The sequence below is a fragment of the Nylanderia fulva genome, unplaced genomic scaffold (genome assembly GCF_048542155.1).
Source record: "Nylanderia fulva isolate GAGA-0341 unplaced genomic scaffold, ASM4854215v1 Scaffold1, whole genome shotgun sequence".
NCBI lineage: Eukaryota > Metazoa > Arthropoda > Insecta > Hymenoptera > Formicidae > Nylanderia > Nylanderia fulva.
In genome coordinates, this window is record NW_028189192.1 from 5,539,739 (window position 1) to 5,562,314 (window position 22,576).

Here is a 22,576-nt window from a genome sequence, read left to right on the forward strand (position 1 = left end):
GCGCCCTCAGGAAATCTAAACCGGTAACAAGATGGCTGCTCGGAAACGGAAACCGGAAGCTTGTCACTCAAGCTACGCTGGCTTCCGGCGTGTCCCGAAAAAAGGGAAACGATTCTGAAACGGTCCAGAAGTAAGAAAGAGAGAGATAGAAAAAGAGCGGATTGTTTCGAGTGTATTGTTTCGTTATACTCTCTATTATAGACAGAAAGGATGAATGCTACTATGATATCGCTCAAATATTTAAATCTTCTGTCATGCCATTCATTCCACATTGATGATCTATACAGAATAGCATAACGAGAAAGACGTATGTATTATTAAAAATTTTACAGTAGAGAATTTTTTGACGAGATGTTACTAATATTAAAACAAAAACTAAATTAATATATTTAGCTTTTGTTTAAAAAGAGATTTGATTTGTTTTTTTTTTCTTTTAATTTTAATGAAAAATGAGAGAGAAAGAGAAAGAAATTTTTGGATTAAAATTAGTAAGAAGTATTTGCTTTTCTTAAGATCCAGATTTATTAAATACGCTTTTGATATATTAATTCACTATACGTATCATACACAATGTACATATATACAGCTTATATATAATTAATTAAAGACGAAACACTGTGCAATTTATATCTTGCGATTGCTCACAGTATTATAATCTCGCATTCTGTTCTCCGATTTATTATGACATCGAACATCATAATAATTATATGCAACATTACCAGCATAGTACTGTCCACGTACTGTCAAGTGTTATCGATGTACTATTTCGTAGATAAAGAATTTAAGTTTACGATAACAATTTACAAAGTTTGTGTTAATATCAACGAAATTATTTCGTTCTCGTAGCAAGTTTTTCTCTCATCCTGTCTAATTAATTCATCCCAAATACGTACATATAGAAGGTAATCGTTAAGAAAACCATAATTAATTCTGATCAAGATATTCAACTTTACTCTATGAAGATGACATTCGTATTCGTTAAATGTATATCCTTCAAACTTGTCACTTGTTTCCTCTTTCGCGAGAAATATGAAAATGTCGTACCAGACAATCGAGAAATATAGAACCACAATCGCGTTAGCTACATGTATATTAATAATATATCTTGCGAGATATAGAATTCTACTTTGAGAATCTATTAAACACACCATATATCGTGAATCTTCCAAGAACACGAGAAAAATACGTGCGGAATTGTGTATTAGCTGTGAATTAATTTATATTGAGAATTAACTCACTCACTTGATTTCGAGATTGTAGTTTTATCTATTTTTTTTGGAAGAAAGGTTTCTGAACATTATGTCTTTATTTGTCTGAATTTTGAAATTATAAATTAATTTTTCGGAATTTTTACGCGCTAATTTTTTAATCTCGAGATTTAATATTTTTTTGACATCGCTCTATTTTGCAAATTATTGATTCTTTGAAATTCCGTATGTCTCTTTTCTCCACACACACATACACATACATACACAATTGAATGACGAATTCGATTTCGAATCATTGGCAGTAATTTATTCTCGTGTGATGATCTATTTTATCGAAAAGGTTCGAAAAAGATGTTAAAAATGTGCGTGAATTTAATTATGTGATAGTCAGACGATATCGTGCATTTTTCGGGATTAAATCGAAACTCTTTGCATTTACGATATTTTTTTCTACGACACACGCTCTAAGGACTAAATTTGAACTCTACGTCACCGGGATACTGTGTGTAACAAGTTTGTACAAATACCTTATCTCGTAAGAACGCGACATCGATATCGTTTAATGAGAAATTTCTTTTTCTATATATACGTTTTCTTTTATATCTATATAATTAATTTACTTATTCACGTCAAACTCTAGTTCATACGCGAAATCAGCTCGTACGCAAAAGCGATCTTTGGTTTCCGACGATATTCGCATTGTCCAATTTTTTTATGAATATCAACACCAACGGCAAGAACTTTCAATTGCAGCACACTGGTCTTCAGTTTAGTTTTATTCAAGAAACTGAAGAATCGCGAGCGAATAATTTTTTCAATTATCTAGTTTTCGTAAAACTACCTTTTCCGCTTAATTAGTGATCTTTCGCACTTACTTGCTTTCTGAACATCCAGATTTCATCATTCCTCAAATGTCGATATCGACATTTCGTTTTCTAGGCAAATATTCATTTATACGCAATAGTGTGTTCTATGTAAATAATTTTATGAAGCATATATCGCAATATTTGCTTGTCTTTTGGAATATTAAGGAATATTAAGATTCGATTGCGACGTTTTTTCAGAATATCGCACATCATTAATCAATTCATCTTCATGTCTCATTGTCTATATTTTTGAATGTTTGTTAATTTTCGTTCGAGATTACCCGTCTCATTTGCTAAAGTTTCCGTACACCTTTTTCATCGCACACAGCGAAAATGGACGTCGACTTAAACGAATATTTATTGCTATCGTAAAACAGCAATTTTCCGCATCAAGTCTCAGACAATATTCCTTTTAAAAAGATTGATCGTTTTAAATCTCTTCATTTTCCTAACAAATCATTAAACATACGTGTTTCTTAAAATGTTAGAAAATGCATCTCATTCCAAGTATTATAAGTACTTCCCGAAGTCTTCGATAGTCCGGAAGTACACGCGAGACAGTTAAATTTATTTAGTTGTCATCTGGTCACGCTTTTTACAATTTTGCAAGTAGACTTAATTTTTTATCTCGTCTTTGTTATGTGCCTCTTTTTAATTCCTCATCCGAATTGCATCAGGGAAATTTCAGGAGATATGCATAAATTATTCACTAGAAATCAAAAAATGATAGAGTTAAAAGAATGAAAAATCCTTCCTTTATCAATCTTTCTATTTTCAATTAGTGTCTATTCTCAATTCATACTTCTTCATGTCCCTTTGTTGGTTCAACTCCTTCTTTTCGAATAAGTTTTTTCGACCAAAAAATCCACAGTCGATCTACAATCTATAATAAATAAAAACACATAATAATCATGTGTGTCATCATGAATGTTCACGCGACTCTTGCGCTCGATACCCTTTCAATTTTTTCCATCATCGGTCATTTTTCTCACATATCCGTTCGTCGATTCTAGTCACGTCTTCTTATCACAGCAGCGTCTTTCATTCTCGTCGATTCGCGCGATGATCATTCACGGCGGATCATTTCCGGGTTCTTCTCTACCACCAATACTTCTGCATGTACGGCGCCATGGGCACCTGGCCGCTTCCGGGATACGTCGCTGGCTCCATCAGCTTGGACTGACAGGGTTTACCGTCTCTCACCAGAACCGGGACGGCGACTCGCCTGGGCGAGCATCCGCTACCGCCGGCTTCGACGCGTTCGCTCGCCGCTCTCTTCGTCTTGTACCTGTGATTCTGGAACCAGATTTTCACCTGGGTGGGCGTTAGACGAATGATGGAGGCCAGGTGTTCGCGCTCGGGCGCGCTCAGGTAACGCTGCTGACGGAAACGTCGCTCGAGCTCGTAGGTCTGCGCCTTGGAGAACAGAACGCGTCGCTTCCGCTTCTTGTGCTCGGTCTCGTGGGGCTGGGCCGTCTCGTTCCCGGTGTGCTGCTCGTCCTCGAAGTCCTGCGACTCCTCGTCCTTAGACGACTCGTGGCTGTTCTCCTGCTGCGACGGGAACGACATGTCCGAGATCGCCGGGCTCGTCGAGTCTGGTTGTTGGAGAACTGAATGCAAAAAATATTATCGCGATGTTAATTTTCGTTTCGAATGAGGGCTGTCTTTTCGTGGAAAGATTCTGCTCCAGGACGTCAACTAGGTGTTTGTATTGTTTATTTTATATTTTATTGAATATTTTATTATTATTTCGTTGAATTGGTATTTTATTGGAGATATTTTATTGTGAATTGAATCTTTTTATACGTGATATTAAGGTGTGACTCGGATTCGTTAGTGTAGCTATGGACTATTATTATAGAAATAAACATGTTAAATGACGTGATGGAAGTATAGCGTTTAGTGAACGACCGACTCTCTCAATTACGTGATTGATGATAACCAACTGCAGCTGCATTTCGATTCAGCCGGCGCCGTTGATTGCTCTTAGCGTTGATTACCGGCAGATGCAGGCCTGCATTGATTTTTTAATCAGTTGTTCTAATCAGAGTACTGATGAATTATATCGTTAAGTCTCGTGATATATCATACATGTGCTTAATTAAACTTTATTTTCTGCGGATATACATACGAACTTCTAACTCTCTCGCGATATTCCAGGAACTCCGAAATTCATTTTCCCATAATACTAAAATATGAGACTGTTTTTAATTGATTATAAGAAAAAAAAAAGATCGAATATGAATATTGTTGTTGCAATTTGTAAATTAATCGCTTGCAATTTCTAATGGTAATTAGATATTTTTAAACAAAACAAATATATAATTTTGCTGCGGTGATAATTATATCCACAATAGCAATAGCTTGATTAGTCCGAAAACAAAGTGGTAAATGTTATGAACCGGCCCGGGATATCGGGCTAATTTAATGTACAACGTCGGGATACTGGCTTTCGCCTTGATACAATATGCTTTTGTGAGCGATCCCCGGGGACCAGCTCAAGGAGGGTGTGAACCAATATAAAGCCTATTTGATACCCCTGCTTCGGACCCCATGGGATCAACCATATCATTTTCATGGGAGATTAGGCCATACTCGCAGTCGTATGTCTGTGATTTCAATTAGACACTATACTAATGTCTCCGAAGGAAACTACGCGATAGCGACGGGATTTTCTCGCGTTTCTACAACACGAATTTGGTGTCAATTCTTGAACTAAATTTCGTACAAATTCAAACTCGTTTATTTAAATCGCAATTTAACTTTGTAATAATAATTTGTATAATAAATTACTATAATTATATATTTTTTATACGAAAATAAAATTAAAATAGGGGTCGCAGTAACAATCTTTATATCTTATTTGATATTTTAGTGTGTCATGTACCTAATAATTTCCTATTATTATATTCTTGTCCCCCCAAGTATATATATATCACACTTGCATCATTTTCTCAGTCAGTCATTCAGACCATATTTAAATCTGTTCAGAATTTTCAAAAATCTACTTCATAGAGGGAGAGAGTTATACTACGTAATACGCCATCCAGAGTGAACAATACAAACGTTCGGTGTAAAAGAGATCCACTCAATCGTGCGTGTCCCCTCTTTATCCGCTACAGGACGACCGCGATTATTCGCAGGCGACGCGTTTCTCATGTCGGTTCGACACGTCGCCCGGATTTTTCGCTCGTGCGAACCGTGACCGCGCGAGATGACGATAAAAAGGAGCGGGATAGGTCGGCGACGAATTTTTTGGGCGTGACGATTCTGATTTAACGAGGGGCCCCCGCCGCTCGCGCATCTGTCCCCGGTTTGACATCTGTCCTCATTCGCGGACCAATCGCCGTGCGGTACCCACGAGAACCTTTTACAGGACCATTAGATCCTGCTTAACCCTCGCGGACCAATTGTAGGGTGTTAAATAAATAAGGGTTTCCATCTCGCGCCCTTCCGCCCGCAAAAGCGCTTGTATCTGTGTGTGTGTGTGTGTGTGTGTGTGCGCGCCCTTTCTATCAGCGCGAAGAAAGAAGGCGAGAAATCTCGCACCTCGAGTTCGACCGAGGTCCGTTCTTCAGGGTACACAAGTGACGTCTTGTCGAATAAAAATTTTAATTTGCGTTCTTTTTAGAAAATTCATTATTTCTTGATATAGAATAACACAAATGCGAGTTAAATGTTCTCTAAATTATGTAGTTTGTTAATTTTGTGATTAACTGCGTGTCCTTCTGCCCGCCGACTTTTAGACAATTAAATGAACGGTAATTCGCACTCACCATTCATCTCTTCCACCAAGGGTTGAGATAACGTTGCCGGTAGTGCTGGTCCAGCTGGCCAACCTAATAATCCAGGCGGGGGTGGTGGCAACGTACCCCTGTTCAGATTAGCGTGCATAGCTGGTTGTAGCATGGCGGTCGTGTGCTCCAGAAATTGTTGGTAAGCTAACGGCACGTCGCTGGCCGTTGGTAGAACCGTCGTGGCACCTGGAACACAAAAATCCAAGAAACTTTATATCAGTTTTCTTTTCTAATAGCTTCATTATGGCGAAAGAAAATGACAAATTTTATAAATAATAATCCTTAAGGTTGCCAGTAATAATTAATAAAAAACCACTCCTCAACGTTTAAAGTCGACCAGACTGGCGATAATTTATTATGAATAATTATTTGAAATACAACGTTTCGGCTGTCATTGCAGCCCTTTTCAAGTACATCTATAAAAAGTTCCATCAAAATAATTATAATTTAATACACTTATTCGTAACAAATAATTATACATTTAAAAACAAAAATGTGTTACATACCAAATTTAAAACAGTAAATCAACTTCTATGCAAACAACCGACAATGTTAACTCTTGTTTTGATGAACAATGCAAGACTGACAGAAGTAAGCACAAAATAAATAGATGTTGACTGTTCGCAAGAATCTTAGTCACTAAGCGTTAAGAAAATAGAGACGAAACTAAATGTGTCTTTCGCAATTTAAATCGTTATAATAAAGTCAAATAAATAAAAATAAATAAATAGGTGGATATAAAAATAAAAATAAAAGTAAAAATAAAAACGACTTAAATAACGTCAAGAACACGATCATAAATCCCACTAAAATTCTCCGTATCTTTCTGTAAATTAATACTTTTTCCCTGTTTTTTTATGTAAAACATTTCTGCAACAAATTTTATATTTTTCCCCGACTTTTTATCCTTTAAATATGTATATCGTCTTTTCTTCTTTTTTTTTATTAAGAATTATGTATTAACGTGAGATTAAAAAAAAATCGAATTAAATTTTTATTTAATGAGATATTAAATATGTATTTTTTAATTGCATTAATGCGATTATTTAATATAAATAACTTTCTGTACCTTGCACGTCTGTTTCTTCTTGCGACGGCTTGGCATCGTTTAGCTCCAAAATGTCGCTAATGGCGAAACCGGATGTCCTAGCCGGCATTTTCATACTTTCTAGCAGCCTGCAACAAAAGATTATTTATTTATTATAATTCAATTTAAAAAATTACAATTTTAATTTTTAAAAAATATTAGACGATATCAATAATTGTATTACAATATTATTATAAATAGAAAGAATGTGATTCTTAATTATATGTTAATATTTAAGGGGTGAGTTTAAAATCCAAAATGAAAAAGAAATGTTATATGAAGATAAATCGTGTGTTCTACATATATTTAGATATTAATAATATATCATAAGTATAAAAGATGGCATTCTTTGAACATATTTTCTTTACTGTAATAGTTAAAGAAACCTAAATAAAGCTTTATCTTTATCTGTTTATTTTTTCTTGTTTTAAATTCTAGATTCAATCCTCGAAGAACTTTCGATATATAATTAAAAATCACAATATAAATACACATATAGTAAAGAAGAATAAATTTTTTACAATTATTGCCTATTGGTATCGTGTGTATGATTATTTGCTTAATCTTAATGTGCACCTATTAATTAGCAAGACATTTATATATGTTGTACATGATTTTAGAGTTCATTTTTACATAACATTACTATTCGGCATAATATAATATTATAAGCTTATTGGATTGAGATATTTGAATACAATTTATCATATTGTATAATAAATTAAAAGTCGGGAATTACAAAGACGTAAAAATACTTATTATTTTTTATACGATATGCTCTTATAATATTTTTACATTTTATATTTAATTAGCATAGATTTATTTTCTAATAAAACGAACATGTATGTATATAAGGTACGGTTTGTAGATCGTCTTAGGGTTTTGAATAAATATCCGCGAGCAGATTTTGCGAGTCGGGAAGTCGAGCACAAAGGTACTTTTCGGCGGAAAATCTAATTTTTGAAGGAGGTTGATCCTGGAAAGGTCTCGTTTGACCGTCAAGAAGCTATCGGCTCTTTTAGAACCAGATTAGAGAGAGAGACCTCTTCAAGGGTATATCTAATACCTGCCTGTGCCATGTTTTTATTTATAAGCAACCTGCGGATTTGCGGGTAGGAACGAATTTTTGGGTCCGTTTATAAGTTGTGCTACCTATTATTAAAGCACGTACAAACCACATTTCTTAAATATTCCCGACACGCGGGTGTTCTTGAATAAGTTTTCTTTCTGCATATTTACAGACTGCCATCTGAGAAAACTTCTACGAGTTTTGCGAAGATAAATTAAAGATAATTTTTAGTTATAGACGTGGCAAAGTTTCGGGGAATATTGATTATAAATTATAATTTTTAGTTATAATTGCTATATAATTTTATATATCTTACAGATATATAAGATGCATGAAGATATTCTTCTTTGTTCACACACACATACATATAGTATATTAAATAGAATTTATTTTATCAAATTCGTATATAATTTTGACTTAATCGTGAAAATTAGATTAATATAGAGCAGACTTATTTCTTTGTGAGAAGCTGATAATAATTATTCGAAAGTACCAGCGTTGAAATCGCCCGCGATTTCAACCTCTTCTAATTACGGCATGGTTCTTAATTAACGTAAAAGAATCATTATGGCATAATCGTAGTTTTTGTCATTTTATTGCTGTCAAGATTAATTGCGCAAATGCATAATATATAATTAAAAAAAATACTGCAACATATTTTCTAAAATATGTAAATTTTGAAATAAGAATTTTTTTAAATGGTATATTAATAAAGTTATAAAATATTTAAAAAAATATAATTTCCATTAAAGGTGAACATATTTAAAAGAAGTAATATCTTTCTGAATTTCTTTTATGCTGCATAAGTATATGCACATTTCATATAAACACAGAATGTCTATAGTGATGATTTGAATCGCATACAAAATTCTTCAAAATTGTGTTTTTACATTGCTCTTCCCTCAATTATATGTGTGTGTGTACACAGAAAAAAATATTTAGTAAATATAATTTTATATTTGTAATATGTATGTATAATTCTTACTTTTCTAAATTATTTGCAAGAAAAAGTAAAAAAATAATTAAGATCATTTTGTGGTCGCCAAAGGGAGTTATTAAATTTCCATTAAAATTATTTACCTAGTATTCAATGCGAGCTGGCTGTACCACACGTGATTTAAAAGACTGGCCGGATACGGTAGTAGCGGCCAGGGCAAAATCTTATTCTTGTCCACCATTTTGAAATGATTTCGAGAAGATTGCTATTAGTGTCAGTACATGTTACATCTTTCACCGACGGCACATTTTCAGATGATTAAAAGTTTCTTCGAATCACGGACTCGATTTCCATTTAAAATTCTTGTTCTCTTCCTTTTCTTCCCTTTCTTTGCTTTTCCAATAATATTTAAAATTGAAATAAGTTTCTCCGATCTTTAATTTATCAAGATAAATTAAAAGATTTCTTTTTCTTCTTTATTTCATTTCTTTTTCTTCTTCACTCACTTAATACGTTCGACGGCTAGCGAGATTTTTGTCCCTTTTGCTTAGAAAGAAAGAGATGAAAATTTATTTATTTTTACTTCCCTTCTAGAGGAAAATTAACAATATATTAAATTAATTGATGTAATATGTTCCTTTATTTTTCTTTTGTATTTTATTTAAGTAACTTTCTTAGAAACTTTTCTTATTTCTCTAATCTTTTTGTGATTGCAATTGCCCATATTTTTGCTTTTCCATTTCTTTTGCTCACTCTTTTTCCATCGTATGAAATTATCATAGATTTCACTTTTAGTATCAACAACTGTGTCTTTTCACGACAAGAGTTGACGGATCTCGTAGAAAAAGTCCTTATGCCAACACAAACACGATAATAACCAGTCCAGCAAGTAATCCAATGTCCACTCACTGATTTTTGTATCGCACTCGCGACTGTCAGTCATTACTGATTCCGTCTTGTAAGGCAGGCCATAATTCCTTTTTGGTACTACTAAAGGACACTCCTTGTAATTTTTAAGTGTCCTCGACGAACACTTGACGACTAGTGTTCGTTCGTAGGTCGCCCGTCAAGCACCCTCGAAGCGTAGGGCGGATTCTACATTGGGGCGGGATTTCACGTTCATCCCCTCCCGTTTGCCAGCTTTTCACATCCCACCCTGCTGCCCGGCGGTAACTTACGGAAAGTTTCCGGCGGGAGAAGCTCGCAGGATAGAAGAACGTTGCTGTTTCATTTCTCATTTAATTTATCATCTCTTCAAAAGCTCCGTCTGTTCAAAAAATAAATGCAGCGCTGATGATAATGTAATATTCTGATGAAAGTTCAGTGCTTTTATCTTATTCGAGCCGCAAGTAGTTTATTTAATTGGCTGAATTGATAACTTGTTAAATTCACCGATACGAGCTCTGACTTTCTTTTATATACGTGCTGTAAAATACAGTACAGTAATGGAAGAATATTAGCAGTATTTGTCTCGTTTTAGTTAAGGGGTTGATTTTCGTAATAGAAAATACTAAAGCTCGGCTTCATTTTTCAGTCGAATGAATATTTTATAAGTTTAACGATAAATAAAAATAAAATACAAATATAAAAAATGCTCGATTCCTTTGAAAATAAATTAAATTAGGGTGTACTTTTAGTTACAAGTCATTCGCTAATTGATTACAGTCTCTCAGGACATTAATATTTTTTCTCTACTCGTCTAATTAAACACTTGGTCTAATTATGTTTTTTTTCTAAGTATAAAAATAAGAATTACATGTAAAAAGAAATCTTTTTCCGTCGTATGAAATCCGATAAAATTCCTTGCCACTCCGAGCGATTCTCGTAATATTACGGGGGTAAGTTACCGAGGGGTGGTTCCACCAGCCAGCCAATAGGAGGGTCGCGTGTCGGGGATCGTCGCCCAGCGGCCCAGGGGTTGATTTCAATCCAGCCCGACGAGCGAGCCAATCGGCGAGCTTCATCGATCAGGGGGCTTTTTACACCGAGAGCATACTTTACGTCGAGTGTTAATGTGAAAGAGCATTAGTGGTGCTTTTACTGTGTCATTTCGATTTTTCACTCGTTTCCCCTACCTTCTCTCCCTGCCACCGCCCTGTTCTCGTTCTCTCTTTCTCGCTTCGCAATACTCAGATCGTTGCCTATTGATACGCAAAACTGGGTTAGAAGCTCGCGACTTACGGCCGAGTGTTACACAAACGCAAACGAGAGATACGTATGATCGACCAGCTCGACTGTCCTCTTTTAGGAACTTGTTTGCTCGATCGAAAAATCGAAGGGTGCGAAATGGAGTTTAATTGAAGGGTTGGCGTATATGTCGAATTTTATGAAAACCGCGATGTTCCAGCAAAAAGCAAATTATGATTCATACCTCCGCAATTGTAAACATTATTAATTTAATAACTTAACAGTGTAATGATATTAAATGAAGTCATTTATGAATCTTCTTTTAGAGATTGATTATTCAGGCAAACGTCAGAAGTTTGCTGCTACTCGAAACTGATCAAATGTTTTAGAAACTTTATCAAAATTTCTGATATGAAAAGAAAGAAAAATGAGAGAGATATTTTTTATAAGAATACAAATAATATGATTTTCTACATAATTTGAAATAGGTTTTCCAAATACTTGATTTTCACGATTATACAGAGCGCAATAAGAAAAATATATCACTTTAATTGATTAAAAATAAATGATAATTCTTATATCTTGCGCATCAACTTAATCTCTTTCGGAAGTTGCTTTAGAAGTGGCCAAATAAAAAGCCAGAAGACGCGAGATCGAATTGAAATTGTCAATCTAAAAAGTTATAATCGTGGAAGCGAGCGCGCGGATTTAAAGTGAGAAATCAAGTTTCTACGACAGTTAAATAAATCCGGACTCCGGCATAATTCAGGCAGAAAGCGTGTGACGGCTAATTTTATAGCGAGGCATTTATTACGCGCACATTCCGTGACGATCTTTCTTTTTTTCCTCCGATAATCGCGACGCTGGCGCGCGAGAAAAAAAGACACGTCATCGGCGACAAGGCTGGCCTGATTTCTTTTTTATACCACCTACTTATTATTCGCGGACACGCATTTGTTACGTCGGAGTTAACGATAGATAAAAGTCCCTGTCGTTTCGCGCGATTATCATTCGGCGCGCAACACGCGTATCGTTATCCGTCGCAATTATGCGCAAAAATAATAATTCCGCGGACTCCGATTCGATCGAATCAAATTCGTTTCGCGACCTTCTTTCGCGACGTTTCGATCGCAGATAAAGTATTATCGTCGTAATACACCGAAGTCGTATATTATACGTTGGGCGAGCGCATGGCATTATTGATTGCTGAACGTAGAGGATATCAAGATATTGTCAGGAATTATCATACGTCACAGGATATTATTTTATCAAATTTGGTATAGAAAAATTTTGGAGATACATTTTATATGAAAACGATTAGTTTTCGAAGATATTAAAAGCTTTGGAAATTTTTTAATTATGCAAATACATTTTACTTCTTATTCTCGTCTCTTTACAAAGATGAATTTTTTATTATCATTTTTAATCTAAAATTTTGCAAACTGTTTACAGAAATTAACGTTATAATTTATTGAATTATAATATATCTCAAAATGATTAAAGCTAAACTAAATATTATATTATCATAGTATTATAATAAAATTAAAGAAAATGTGTGTGAAGATAATAAAAACAAAAGTATGCCTGGTATAAAAAAAATTCTGAAATCCGAACTTTTCGAAGAAAAACCTCAATTTATCCTGAATATATTTAGTATACTCTTCCGTTTCGTGAAATTGAAGAAAATATTTGGGTATCCCGTTTTAAAGCGGAGGATCACACTTTTGATCTCGAGCGAGTCGACGCTCCGAAATTGATGATTCGTCGGACACGATCGTGTCGTTGAATGGAGGGTCGCAGGTTGTATCCAATCGCGAAGAGAGATGCGCACCTGAATGCCGACCATTCACAATAAATACACGCGCGTACCGACAGTAGCACGATGGAAAATGGGGCATTCGAAAAGCGCGATTCAGAAGCGAGAAGGAACAGGTAAGAGCGACACGATATAGAGCGAGTTTCCGGTGTATTATTCGGACCGGTCCTCGTACAATCGCTCCGCCGCACAGAAAGTCAAAATGTGCGGAAGAGGGTGGACCCGTTCCTGATTTTTTTTTTGTCATGGCCGTATCTCTTGACCCGTCGGATTTATTTCCCGAAATAAAAATCGTCTATCGGAAACCGGCAAGACACCTGTATTTCTTTAGTGGTCAAGAGATTTTTATACTTCATCGAGAGATGATTATATATAAATATAATAATTTTTGATGGCAATGATAGCGAGAGACGATTATTACACAAAACTACAATTAAATTTCTTAATATATGACAAATAATTAAAATAAAAAATATGGTATTATAATCACGATTTGTAAATATTTCCAAGTAATTTGAGCATCAAAAATATCTTTAAGAATTTATTATTTTCAATAATTGGCATCAGTGAAAAACATTTAATATGCCTATCAAAGAAAAAAATAACGAGGAACTATTTTTATTATATGATTTTCGTTTTAATTTATTAAAGTCAGCATACGTTGTACCTTTCAAAAATTGTGGATTTGTTATATTGAATGATTATAATTACCCATTGTGTTAGGGAAACAGAAAATTATTTAGAAAGAAATTATAAAGATATTAAAAGTAGATTTTACAAATTTAAAAATTTGTAAACTGATAATCTGTTTTTTATATATGAGATATTTAGAAGATAGAAACAAGTGTCAAGATTACAGTACAATTTTTACGTAACATATATTATAATATTATGTGATCGATAATATTTGTTATATAATTTATCAATATAAAATTAAAGATATCAATGATATTACAAAATATTATTGCTATTTGTCTCTAAGTGTCACCGATTCAAGCATGCAGTGACAAGATTTTTATCGAAGATTAATACGTCTTTTATTAATCTTTAGTGAAGTTACTCATACTTAACTACTACTTCTTATATTTCATTGAAAAATCAGTTACTATCACTAATTGATTCTTCTCAACGAGACTTCACATTTGTAGTACTTATACTGAAACTATTTATCAGTGATAATATACTGATTCCATTTAAAGCAGAGATCCCTAGTATATTATAAAGACTTAGGATGATTCAGACGTCTCTCTCAAACCAAGTGCATTTTAGCTCTTCGCGGGGGTCGCATCATATCTAACTCGGTTAGAATCGTGTTCAACACAAGAAAGAGATCCGACAGACTTTGTCGTTTTTCCGCAATTCTACCTCTCTCTTTCTCTGGGTCCCTCTCGTTCTTCCGCTCTTCGTTATGGGAGTTCCGAGCGTTGGCGGGAAAAAATGGAGGAGTCTCGAGCTCTTCGGGCAATCGAGCAACATTTGCTCAGCTCCCACGACTGTTTGGCGATAGCTGTGCCAACTTGTTTCGAGCACGCAACCCAATTTGTCTGCGTCTCATTGTTTTACTACCTCCCCACGGCAGCCGCGGTGCAGTCTCGTTGCTCTCTCGCTCCGACTTCCGTCGTCGTCATGTGAAACCGGGGGTTTGCCGCGAATTATTACAATCCTCCAATGATCGAGTGGGGATCTTCCTCAGCCTTCTAGTTTAATAACATTTCTGTATGCACATGTGGCGCGCGAGCGTTACAACGAAATTTCATTCACGAAATTATATATAGAAACAATTCGATAGCAAAACTGAGATCATGTTCTAAAAATTAACGAAAAGAATTATTCAGGAAAAATATGCATTACTTTAGAAATATATTTTATTTATGCGTGGATTCTTCTCTGATAAAGCTATTTTGCAACTGTATCTATATATATATATATATATACGTACACTATTGTATAATATTAATTTTTTCATTATTTATTATAATATTTTAGAGATTTAGAAAGTTGTAAGAATATATATCATATCTTACAATATATAGAATTAGTGCAAACGTAGTGGAAAAATCAGTTTGAAGATATAATAAAAGCTTTTCCGAGCTCTACAAATCTATGAACCAATGTAAAAACAGTATTGCCTTCTTAAGAAATTTCTTGGATCTTTCTTCTTATAATAACAAAACAGATCTATTTATCTTTCAAAGTGAGAAGAAGGTAAGCTTGAAGAAGTGACGGAAAATAAAAGTAAACAATCTTCATTAAAACTGAAGAGCTGTCAGATGTCGGTTAAGAGACCATAACTAATGCATGAAATTTACTCTTATAAATTCCTTCTGTTATTGAAATAAAAAATATTTTTGTTAAGAAAGCTGCCTGTCATTGATTAATTAATACTTAAAAGATAAGGAGCTTTTGCTGATTTGATCAATCAAAAGATTCAAATGATTTATAACGTGAATTGGAGCACACCGTAGACTTTCTTAAAACAGAAAAATTTGCTCAAGAAAATATGTGTTTAATGTTGAAGGACATGTAATAAAACATAATGTTTCTTCTATACCTAGTAGTTTCACTATTTGCGCGACTTTTTATTTTTCACACATCACAGTGTAATATTATTTTTGTGTGTTGTTGCCTAATAAAATATTAAATTATTTGTCGTAAAATAACACGTTAGATCTATCAACTTTTATGTAATTAAAAATAATTGAGACTATTGTAATGCGATGTTGCACTGTCGTTTAATTGCGATCAGGTGGCTAAAACAAAGCTCTCTTCTTCCATTCATCGTCTCTTTTCGATCTTCTCTATTCGGAATATTACAGCTGTTACTTCGAACAACATTATTTTTAAAAGTCGCAGAGACACGTAGTGGAAAAGAAATCCGATAGGATCAGCGAAAAAGGACCGGATTAACTTCAAAGAAGAGCCGAGATACCCTCTTCAAATCTCAGATTAACTCGGTGGTCACTTTCGTCTATTTATGTTAAACATCATAACGACCGCATTTTAAATTCAGTGTTTAAATTAAGGATTCGATGAAAAGCAAGTCATTGAAAAATGTACCATTCAAATTCATCTTAATGGCTCTTAAGAAATTTGCGCCGCAGGAGATATATATAACTGCTCGATTTGAATAATAGTGTGTTGTAGTTATAGAAAAAATTTTTGACAGCTCCAACTCTCTGTATAATTATAAATAGAAAAATTTTTCATCTCAAACTTTTATTCAAATATCTAATTATAGTCAATAAATGAATAAAATATATTCTCCATCAATGTTTGCAATTATAGAAAATACTTTGGTGTATATATATATATATATATGGACCATCAGATTTTATAATATATAATTATATAATTTAATTTACACATCTATATACATTATTTAACGAATATAAAATATTTTTAGTGGTAACGTTTACTAATAGTTTTACAAAAACATGAAGCAATATTCGAAACATGAAACATAAAAATATTAAAAATATGAAGTATGAAATATGTTTTTTTTTTGCGACATATACAATACTTAACTCGGTATTTCTTTTGATACTTTTGGAAATCTCGAGCCGCCAAAGTGAAGAAAAGAAATATATGGTCAAATTCTCTTCGTAGAAACACTCAGTCAAGCAGAGTGGCCACTTGAAATTTTCTATACACTTGGGATTCTATTCGATGGGCCGGAAACGGAAAACGTGACACAATGAATAGACACTTGTCTATTTTAGTGTATATCTCGCCATTATAATCATAATTTTAGTACCTGATCTCAGAAACATCCGAGACCGATCTTTATTTACTGACTGAAATACGTGCCGATTTTTTTTTCCTTAGATTTTCCGTGACCCTAACCATGAATTTTCTTAAGCCATTCTATTCACAAACGTAAAGGATTTTTTATGTATGTGTAAAAGTTGAATTTCACGTTAATCCTCGCGCACCATTGGATGTCAGGGATAATCACGAAGGACATTCGACTCTTTTCCTTCTTTTCCTCTGAAGTGCCTTTGAGTGTTAATTTTCAAGTAGGTGTTAAACGAAGACTATAAAATTCATTAGTGTTATAATTTACACGGCAAAACAGTTTAATAATTTTTTTCCTTTTTTGAATCTTTTGAATGCGGTTTTTTTTGTGAATGTTTTCTTTAGTCTCTAAAGAATTTATTCCTATTGAAATTCTTTAAAAAAATTCAATATGAAATGAGACGCTACTTTAAGTTGATAGTACAAATGTTACACGTGCAAATAATATTTAAAAATATATCAATTATATTAAAAAAAAAATTGATTTATGATATTGCGCATATTCGATTTTTTTCTCACATTTTATATTTAATAGCGTCTCTTTCATAATGACATTTTTTTATCTAACAAATAACATAAAACATAATCTAATCTAAGTATTAATAATTTTTACATTTATTTATACAATCCTTTCTTTATTGCAACAAATATATGTACATCTCAAAAAAAATATTAACCCTGAAGAAAACATTCTTTACTCTCTCCTCTCTCTCTCTCTCTGTCTTAGAATCACTATACTTATTAACTAAGAGTTACTATACTTATTAACATTTAATATAACAAAATCGTGCTCTTTGACGACACTGTCCGAAATAACTCTCTTCTCTGGGAAACCATCTGGAGAAAAGTCAATGGAATTTGACGAAGAACACCATCGAGTTTCATTCATAAGTCTCGTTCATTCATAAGTTGCTACAAAAAAAAGGGCAACGGTCTTCGCAAGAGATATGAATGAACGTAGTACGCAAGATGGTGGGGATTGGGCCTCATGGGCAACGGGTGGGCTAACCCAGGATATACTCTTTTAGCAAGCTGATTCAAGGGCTTTCGTCGAAAAGAGGTTTTTATACCTTAAAGCGGTTTCCATCTTTCTCCCGCTTAAATAGTATTTTGTCAGATGTGATGTAGACTTTAGCCAGCCACCGACGTAGTTTAAGATCTTATTTCACGGCAGGACAATTTCACGTTCCTTCCTTTTTGTCGGCATTCCATCGCGAAAGCGAACACAGGAGTCGCATTTTTTCGTAGCATTAAAATAAGCCCCAAGATTTTCATCATTTTCAAATACAGTTCACATCGAATCAAGAATTCTAAGAATAATCGATATGCATTGCGATATTTTCGGAGATATGTACCATTATGTTAAATAGGCATTAAATTGAATTACATTATTTTGAGAAATTCTTCTAGAAAATGTTAAGTGTATCGTAAAAGATACATAATGTTTTTTTAGAAATTTTTGTAAAGGTTCAAAGAAAATTTCATAAAAAGGAGACACATGGAAGTTAATTTATTTGTTATACAAATGTTGCAAACGTTGATTAGTATACATGTATTTAAATGCATATTTCCACAAATAGGACTTTGAAAATGCTCGCTACAAATTACTGTTTTAGAATTCTTTGATTTATAACATTTATTTCAAGGGTGATCCTAAGTATTACTTTATTTATCTGGTTAACTTTTCGAAACTTTTCTTCAGTGAAAATATCGAAAATGTCACGTCACATTGTTGAAACTTTCCAAATTTTTTTGTATTTGGAAAATTTCTATTCCATTCTTCTAACTTTTTCTTTTCATACCTGTTTTATAATTAACGATATGCCATGAATAGAAATTATAAGGTAGATTATTACAAAAATGTTAAATCTTGTTGCGCGATTCTTATATTTATATAAATATAAGAATCGCGCTATATATATATATATATATATATAATTTTTTTCCTTTTTTTGAATCTTTTGAATGCGGTTTTTTTGTGAATGTTTTCTGTAGTCTCTAAATAATTTATTCCTATTGAAATTCTTTAAAAAAATTCAATATGAAATGAGACGATACTTTAAGTTGATAGTACAAATGTTATACGTGCAAATAATATTTAAAAATATATCAATTATATTAAAAAAAAAAATATTATTAATTATACATATAATTAAAACAAAATAAAGTATACGCAGCGATTTGACAATGTAAAAAAAGACAAAAAGTGAGACGGCGATACGTGTTAAATGAAATAATCGTCCAATTCGACGACCTGCGATCCGGCAGGTGCAATGAACGGGGCAATGGCAGAATCGTATCTCGTAGTGGAATACGATTAATCCGAAATTTACGATGGAAACCAACAGGTGTCGGCGCACCGCGTGCGCCACCCTTCACGCTTCTCTCTCGTGTGTGTCCCGGCGTGTAACAAGGCGTACCACTCTACGCCGAAGGATTCGCCTAACCGATATGCGTGACTGTTCCTAAATGGTCGCTTCCGGTTTCCGGTGCTATCTGCTTAATCAGATATGTTAATCGTTCGCATGAACGCGCGGAAAATCGGCCGATTTTCTTTCGAGATTAATGACACTTCTTTTCATACGAATTAAAGACGAATTAAATCAGCGTTTAGAAGTAATCAAACGATCTTCTTCTTCGATAAATTCAATTATTAATTATATGTTTATTATATACATGGTATTTTAAATTGATCGTCGGACAATTTTTACAATTACATTTTTTATTTAAAGAGGGAAAGGTAATATTTGAAGTATAATTATTTTAAGATTAACTAATAATCTTATCTTTTCTTTGATCAATTAAATAATGAATTAATTATATGTATATTACGTTGTATAGTTATTTATGGATAATATTAAATTAATTATTGAAAGATTTTTTATTTAAAGAGAGAAAAACATTATTTTAGAGGGCGTATAAGGGAAGAGGAACTTATAAATCTCGATTTGAGATTGTTCCTCATCTTAGCGCATTGCTAAGTATTATATTTGGCTCTCACAGCAATACATTCTCTATCCTTGTTAATCAATTTTACATTACATGATGATTTCTTGATAATATTAAATTAATCATTGTAATATTTTTATTATAGTTTTTATTTAAAGAGGGAAGAGCAAATATTTGAGATAATTATTTTAGGATTAAGTAATCTTAATAATAATTAAGTCGCCATCTGAATTTTATTTGACGATATAAAAGATCAAAAATAGCCAATCTTTCGAAATAATTGTGATATTTTTTTTAAGAAACATCGCGTTTTTCATTTTTATTGAACTTTTTACCTGTATTCCTCCTCGTTGCTGACGTTGTAATCCGGCGGTATCAGATGCCAGGAAGCGTCGTAACAATCGTCGTATCCGGCTGCCATTTTTCTCACCTTCTTCTTCTTCTTACCGTTCCGAATGTGTCGACTATCGTGTCCGGTAGAAAAAAGTTGAAAAATATCCCCCGGAGATTAAAAAAGGCGGACGCATCAGAAGAATAATTTATCGTATTATCTCAGTGCGTATCTTTTTTTTCGGATACGAGGGAGCAGCGTAATTTCAAGTTTCTCAAAAGTTCGTCGTGTATTTCGCGTCGATGAAGCATCGCGTATCCACCAGAAACGACAATTTTGCACGACGCAAACTTCGTATCCCGATGAGACGGAATGCGAGGAAGAGGAGACGAATGCAACGCGACGCGAATTCAATCACATATGTTGCAATTCTTTCGAAAAGCCAATATATTTACAATATTTTTTCAAAAATATATCGCTCTCGATTTTATCGAACGCAAATGCCACTAAACACGGAAGACATTAAAAAAATGATTTCTCGATAGTGAAGTTCTAAAGTTCTCACTTTCTTCCTAATGCGTTCGTCCGGTGAATGTGTGTTGGGAAAAACAACACATTTGGCACTCGAATGTGAAATTTAATTATGGTGATGATGATTAGCAGAGAGCAGAATTTATTCTCGTTCGTCTCGTGATACCCGTTTTACTGTGAACTATGTGGCAATATATCGATCACCTATATATTGAATCAAAAATATGGCTACCTGATAGGAACTCCGGCAACGTTATCTCTGTTTGTGATAACACCCTACATAGATTAGTTTGACTACCGCAAATCGGGAGAAGCCGAAATATTATCGAGTCTCCTCAATCTATAAAAAACGAATAAAAAACATGCATCTCTATATAATCGTTTATCTCCTTGCATTTAAATATTTAAATAAGTTCCGCAAACATCAGTACTACCCTCTAATCGATATTTAATTCATTTGGTTTTAACCTTATGATGAATATGAATTAAAGTGCATTTTGTTCCTTGTCTCAAAAAGAGCTTTTTAATGATTTAGATTGTTTAGTTAATATGGAGTAGATATCTTTTATTGTAACTTGTTGCATTGTATTTCTTCAATTAAATCTTAAATTAAAATTGATCAAAAAATCAATTCTCTAAATTGGTTAAAGAATTTATTATTTAAAAGGTATTCGGTGATTTTGTATATTACATATTACACACGAAATATATACATCTTTCAAATGTGCGCGTCGCATGCAACGCACGTGTTTAGAACTTGATTAGAAGATGAGAAATCTTTATCTGTCATTTGCTAATCGCGCACATTTATAAGCGAAGAAAAAGAAGAAATTTATAAATTGTCGTATCTATATCATGTGCGAAATGATTTCAAGATAACGCGATCGGGAGATAATAAATTGCCACGCTGGGATTTTCTATCTAAGCTGACTCAGCGTAATTCCAACAAATACGAGCTTATAATCACATTCTCGATATTATTTCACGTAATTATATTGTTTTATTTCATGATTATTGCGCACACTTCAGTTTTCAATGATCGAGCAATTCCGGTATATTAGTATATACAGATGCACAGATAAGATTATAAAATAACGGTGTGGAAAACTATAAAGGAGGAAGAAAGAAAAATTTCAGATAACAATATATACCGCGGATCGTTCACCAAATTGTAAGTGCAAGAGTGGTAGCAACCACTGGTAGAAGAGATAATCGGCCAATTGTTGTTGCTACTCGACTGTCAGTTGTACCTCACAATTTGTTAATGACAAGAGACCCTCGAGGTGAAGTATCCGCGGCTTAACCGACGAGTGCTACCGAACGGAGCCTGCTACGAGTGCACTTGATAAAGCAACAACCTTCCCTCTATCTGTATTTATTTAACATTTAGTTTGCAACAATTCACACACAGACACGTCAGATTCAAATTGTTGCAAAAATGCAATTATCGCTGTGAAGAATGTCACTTGGTGCGGAAAAAAAGAAAAAATCCCGCTATTTTTAAAATTAATGATACACCACGAAAGAAAGAGAGTATTGTTTTGTGAGAGAAAGAAAGAGTAAGGGCGAGAATGATTTAATGAACGATGACGATGATGTAATTTTAAATGCGGGCTGTTTTTTTTTTTTTTTTCATCGCGTTTGTCACGTGGCACAACCTCTTCGTTAAATTTCCAGAACGCCATGACATCGTTTTATCTGTCCATCCGGCACATCTATGACATATGGGTCTAATCTTCGCTTATCGCGGTTAAAGTGATAAAGGCGAGTTGTTGCACGTCGCAAAAAAAAAGGAAAAAAAAGAAAAAAGAAAAAATAATCAACACGTTCTCGGTATCTCTAATAATTTTATGGAAAGGTGGGGCGCAAAGAAAATCGCGGACGTCGCGATCGTAGTCCGTAGTAAAGGATTGATATAATTTTGAGCGACGCAAAAATTTGTGCCGCGTAAGATAAGGGGTCGGCACGAAGCTATCAATCATTTTGCCCGCAATATTGATTCAGTCTACTTTATCATCGGTTTGTTGTCGATCGTATATATTGTCGGATTTTTTATAGTCGCGACG

The 22,576-nt window shown here is 33.8% G+C and overlaps 1 protein-coding gene across 3 annotated transcripts; it reads right to left on the reverse strand.

Annotated features, from left to right (window-relative positions):
• Positions 1 to 498: 498 nt before the first annotated feature.
• LOC114931110 (uncharacterized) lies at positions 499 to 22,558 on the reverse strand. 3 transcript variants are annotated; one of them, XR_003819603.2, is made up of 5 exons: positions 9,105 to 10,461; positions 6,941 to 7,047; positions 5,851 to 6,057; positions 2,877 to 3,684; positions 499 to 2,783 (listed from the first exon to the last, which is right to left on the reverse strand). XR_003819603.2 is itself a non-coding variant. In XM_029303064.2 (4 exons), the coding sequence occupies exons 1-4, from the start codon at positions 20,067 to 20,069 to the stop codon at positions 3,173 to 3,175; spliced, it is 912 nt and encodes a 303-aa protein (XP_029158897.1). In that variant the 5' UTR covers positions 20,070 to 22,558; the 3' UTR covers positions 499 to 3,172. The 3 variants fall into 3 exon arrangements, 2 of the variants coding, with proteins under 2 accessions (XP_029158897.1, XP_029158896.1); XM_029303064.2 differs by lacking the exon at positions 9,105 to 10,461 and adding an exon at positions 19,984 to 22,558 and having other exon boundaries at positions 499 to 3,684; XM_029303063.2 differs by having other exon boundaries at positions 499 to 3,684.
• Between the last annotated feature and the right edge of the window lie 18 nt (positions 22,559 to 22,576).

Coding starts and splice junctions, on each gene's coding strand:
- LOC114931110 (XM_029303063.2), bottom strand. CDS start 9,202: ATGGTGGACAAGAATAAGATTTTGCCCTGGCCGCTACTACCGTATCCG. Junction 7,048..9,104: donor CAGCTCGCATTGAATACTAG/GTAAATAATTTT, acceptor CTTTTGTTGCAG/GCTGCTAGAAAGTATGAAAA. Junction 6,058..6,940: donor AGAAGAAACAGACGTGCAAG/GTACAGAAAGTT, acceptor TTTGTGTTCCAG/GTGCCACGACGGTTCTACCA.